The sequence below is a fragment of the Etheostoma spectabile genome, chromosome 21 (assembly GCF_008692095.1).
Source record: "Etheostoma spectabile isolate EspeVRDwgs_2016 chromosome 21, UIUC_Espe_1.0, whole genome shotgun sequence".
Classification (NCBI taxonomy): domain Eukaryota; kingdom Metazoa; phylum Chordata; class Actinopteri; order Perciformes; family Percidae; genus Etheostoma; species Etheostoma spectabile.
The window spans coordinates 9,959,546-9,964,013 of NC_045753.1; the positions used below are offsets into that span (position 1 = coordinate 9,959,546).

At 38.7% G+C, this 4,468-nt stretch overlaps 1 protein-coding gene across 1 annotated transcript; it reads left to right on the forward strand.

Moving 5' to 3' along the window:
* Nucleotides 1–2,571: 2,571 nt before the first annotated feature.
* Nucleotides 2,572–3,203, forward strand: LOC116670913 (cystatin-C; the record flags this gene model as incomplete). Its single annotated transcript, XM_032501631.1, is given in 2 exon segments — nt 2,572–2,907; nt 3,098–3,203. Coding segments are annotated over 2 exon segments (310 nt in total), but the record flags the coding sequence as incomplete, so codon positions are not given.
* Between the last annotated feature and the right edge of the window lie 1,265 nt (nt 3,204–4,468).

Here is a 4,468-nt window from a genome sequence, read left to right on the forward strand (position 1 = left end):
CTAATTCTGGTGCATTTACAGCAATGTTAATTTATGTACACTGTCCCTGTCAAATTTAATAAAATAAATTAAAGAATAATAAAGGTCTCATTAATCCTGACCTAACAGGAGCACCTGAGCTAACAAGAGAAAGATAATAATCAGTCGGTCTGTAGACCCCCACAGAGTCCTGGGGTGAGGTCTAATCAGCCAGATTAACTGGAAACACCTGTGTGGGTGTTCATCACCAGATAGGAAACAGGTGTGTGTGTGTTTCTCTAGACGGTATATTAACTGGGCTTTGACCGTGAACTAGTCCACTCAGAACCGATACCAGGACTCCTGATAGCTACTGCAGAGCCACTTGTTGCCATCATGCTGTTTGTCTGGTTCTGTGTTTTTGTTTCTGCTTTCATCGGTCGCTTTGTAACAGAACAACAGATACTCGGTGACCCACAAGATGTCCCGGTGACCGATGCCGAGGTTATAGCCTCAGCAGAGTTTGCTGTGGTTGAATTCAACAAAGCCAACACATGGACAAAATACAGAATGGTGAAAATAACATCGGCTAAAATTCAGGTACTGTTGAACTATTCCAGTGCAGAAGAGGATTAGGGCCGACGTCAAATGTAGTTTTGAATTTCCGACTTTCATCTCAGAACTCACACACTTGACATTTGGCCCTAATCATCTTTCATATTCAATGATGTACATGTTATTTTGTAATAAACCTCATGCCTGTGGGTCCTGTTTCCTGTGACTTTAGAGCATCGCAGCCTTTGTTCCAGCATGGAACTACATCCTGGAAATGCACCTGCGACGTACAATGTGCAACACTGCTGCTAACAAACCGTGTAACTCTGAACCCAAGGCAAGTGTAAGATTTCACCTGTGTATGAAACTAAAAAAAAAAATGTCCGGTTTAACAGGATGTATTAACTGTTTTTCTTTATATTTCAGAAGCTGGTGTGCCACTTCACGGTTTACTATTCTTTGGGAAAGCCACGTTCACTCACTACAAGCGAGTGTACGGAAAATGGCAACTGATTCTGACTGTTGAAAATTAAAATCTTGAACTCCTGAGCTACTGTAGTCAAACCCACTTCATTGTGGGAATGCTGTTGTATTCGGTTCCTTTATTATATACTTTTTTTAGTTTCTTTTGGCTCTTGTCACTTCTGCGTATTTTCGGCTATCTAAAACATTTAACTTTTCAAATCTTAAGCTCTTTCAGCAGAGGATGGGAGTTTAACTTTTTTCTGATTATACTTTTGAAAATCTTAAGCTTTTCAACATTTAAAGTCAATGAGGGCAATCTTCAAATCCTTTAAATCTTCTGCTCCAACAATTTTCAGCGCCTTCATACTTTCACCTACAGATGTGGTTTAAACTTTAAAATGTTGACAAAATCTTAAGCTATCAGACCTTGGCTTTGCAGATTGCTATTTTAGTTTTTGTGAAAAAGCAATTTAAGTACAGTTTACGTTTTAGGATTTCTCTGCATTTATTATATGTACTGCGTGGAGTGATATAAAATAAATTAAAATCATCTTGGTTCTCTATAACTTGCTCCCATGCCAACAATTCTAACTTCTCATGGACAATTAATCAAAACGTAGGTGCTGTCTATTTTCAGCCAATGTGCTTATTTATGTGATATGAATTATACTTTTTGCTGCAGACATTCACCTATTAAAACCCTTCAACTTTTAAAATCTAGCTATAGCTCCTTATGATGTAGTGGTGTTAATCAACATAATTAAAACCATTCCTACTTTTTCAACTATTCCCATTACTTCAACATCTTACTGATTTAAGCTATTTAACCAGGTTAGCTTTAGCATTTCAAGTTTTAATTTTTATTTTCTTTTTTTTACATTAGTGGTCAACTTAATTTCCACCATTCCTACTTTTTCAGTTATTACAACTTTTACTGATATGAGCTATTCAACCAGGTTAGCTTTAGTGATTCAGCTGTTCAACAATCCAATGTATTTTCTGCAGGAAATGCATTTTCTAGTTCCACTTTTTGTATCTGAAAACTAAAGTTATATTTCACAATAAGTGATCACTTTATAAAACATGAAACATAGTTCAGTGCACAACATCCCCTTCTCATCAAGTCATTTAGTCTGTAACAAAGTCCTTAAATTAACCTATCACCGAAAAAAGAATATTAAAACCTATTTTCAATCAAATTCAGGTTTAATTTTCCTTGGTTCTACTGCAGTGAGATTTTTTTTTTTAATTTTCTTGCTTGTTTCATCATTTGTTTGTGTTTATTGTCCCCATGGGGAAATTATGTTGCAGCAGAAATCACATCATATGGCATTTTGAACAGTAGGTCAAGCACAAATTTAAACAGTGATTTAAGTTTTGCATCGAGGTTTAGAGCGGCCGGAGCTTTGAAAGGAATGTATTATGTCACAAATATTTTGACCAATAAGAATAATAAAGGTCTCATTAGTCCTGACCTAACAGGAGCATCTGAGCTAACGAGAGAAAGATAATCAGTCGGTCTATAGACCCCCACAGAGTCCTGGGGTGAGGTCTGATCAGCCAGATTAACTGGAAACACCTGTGTGGGTGTTCATCACCAGATAGGAAACAGGTGTGTGTGTGTTTCTCTAGACGGTATATTAACTGGGCTTTGACCGTGAACTAGTCCACTCAGAACCGATACCAGGACTCCTGATAGCTACTGCAGAACCACTTGTTGCCATCATGCTGTTTATCTGGTTCTGTGTTTTTGTTTCTGCTTTCATTGGTCGCTTTGTAACCGAGCAACAGCTACTCGGTGACCCACAAGATATCCCGGTGACCAATGTTGAGGTTTTAGCTTCAGCACAGTTTGCTGTGTCTGAATTAAACAATGCCAAAACCGGGATGACTTACAAAATGGTGGAAATAACATTGGCCAAAATTCAGGTAACACTTACCTTCTTATTCTAGTTCAGAAGAGGATTAGGGTCGATGTCAAATGTAGTTGAGTTTGAACTTGTGGTTTTTTTCAAGTCAGAACTCATACATTTGGCCGTAATCCTGTCATATTTGATGTACTTTGTTTGTTTTTTTTTCCAAACCTCATGCCTAATGGTCCTGTTTCCTGTAACTTTAGAGCATCGCAGCATTTGTTCCAGCATGGAACTACATCCTGGAAACGCGCCTGCAACGTACAACGTGCAACACTGCTGATAAAACATGGTGTAACTCTAAACCCAAGGCAAGTGTGAGAATTTAGGTCGTAAAGGGAACTCAAGGAAAACACACCTCAAAGCCCAACACTGGTCTGCCCCAGTGCATTAATGTCATGTTTAACAGGATGCACTAATTTTATTTATGTATTTCAGGAGCTCCAGTGCCACTTCACTGTGTATTACTCTCTGGGACGGCCGAGTGCTCTCCCTGAAAAGGAGTGTACGGAAACCGGGCCACCACTGATTCTGACTAATGCAAAATAAATCATTGAACATTGTTTCTGTTTGGTTTGTTTTTTTTATACACAATAGGCCACTACAAACCAGGTATGTTATTGGCTCACAGAGATGCTGCTTCTGAGTTGGATTAGATTAGATTAGATTTCAATAACGGCAAAAAAACAAGTTGAGTCGCATTATTCCAGTGACTTGCAGCTTGTCTGTGCTGTAAAGCTCAGTTAGTGCCATGCACATGGCCGCCAAGTGGAGATGAGACTACATCTCTCCACACTGCAACCATGGTCTTTAAGGGCTCTGCATTGAGACAGGACCCTTAAAGGCTCAGCTACCCAGACAAATACTCTCCCTTTTGTACTTGTTTTTGCTGTTGCGACTAAAGTACTGTTGGAAGGATCAGAAGTGAGTATTTTGTATCACTGGAGAAGTGTGCACAAGCTGCAAACCAGGGGTTAAAGTAACAAAATTATACTTTTCTGTTATAAATTTGTTACTTGGGTGTTTATCATTTGGTGTGTAGAAAATCTACTTTTATAGCATTTTCACACACAGAATAAAGTGTTCACAAATCTGAAACTGTTTAAGAATCTTTAGCCTCTCTGGGATGATTTAGTCCAGATTTGAAACTATTTTACTTTTATCTGTGTTCATTTATTTGTAATGTTAGACTTTATGCATTTTGTAAATCCATGTATTGTCTCTGTCTCGAACATTGAATTGAACTGAGTAATTCCAAAGGTTGCTGTAGTCAGCAGATGGTGCTAACTTAACATTAAAGGTCCCACGACATGGTGTTCTTTAGATGCTTTTATGTAGACCTTAGTGGTCTTAGACCTTAGTCCTCAATACTGTATCTGAAGTCTATTTTTGCCTTGGTGCAGAATTACAGCCACTAGAGCCAGTCCCACAATAAGATTTCCTTAATATGTGCCAGGTATGAGTCTGTAGCTTTTGAGGAGGAGCTGGGGGTGTGGGCTTGACCAACTGCCACTTTGCTCGTTTGAAAGCCGTGGTGTCTCTCTCTCATAGGTGGGCCAAATTCTCTGGGTGGGAAA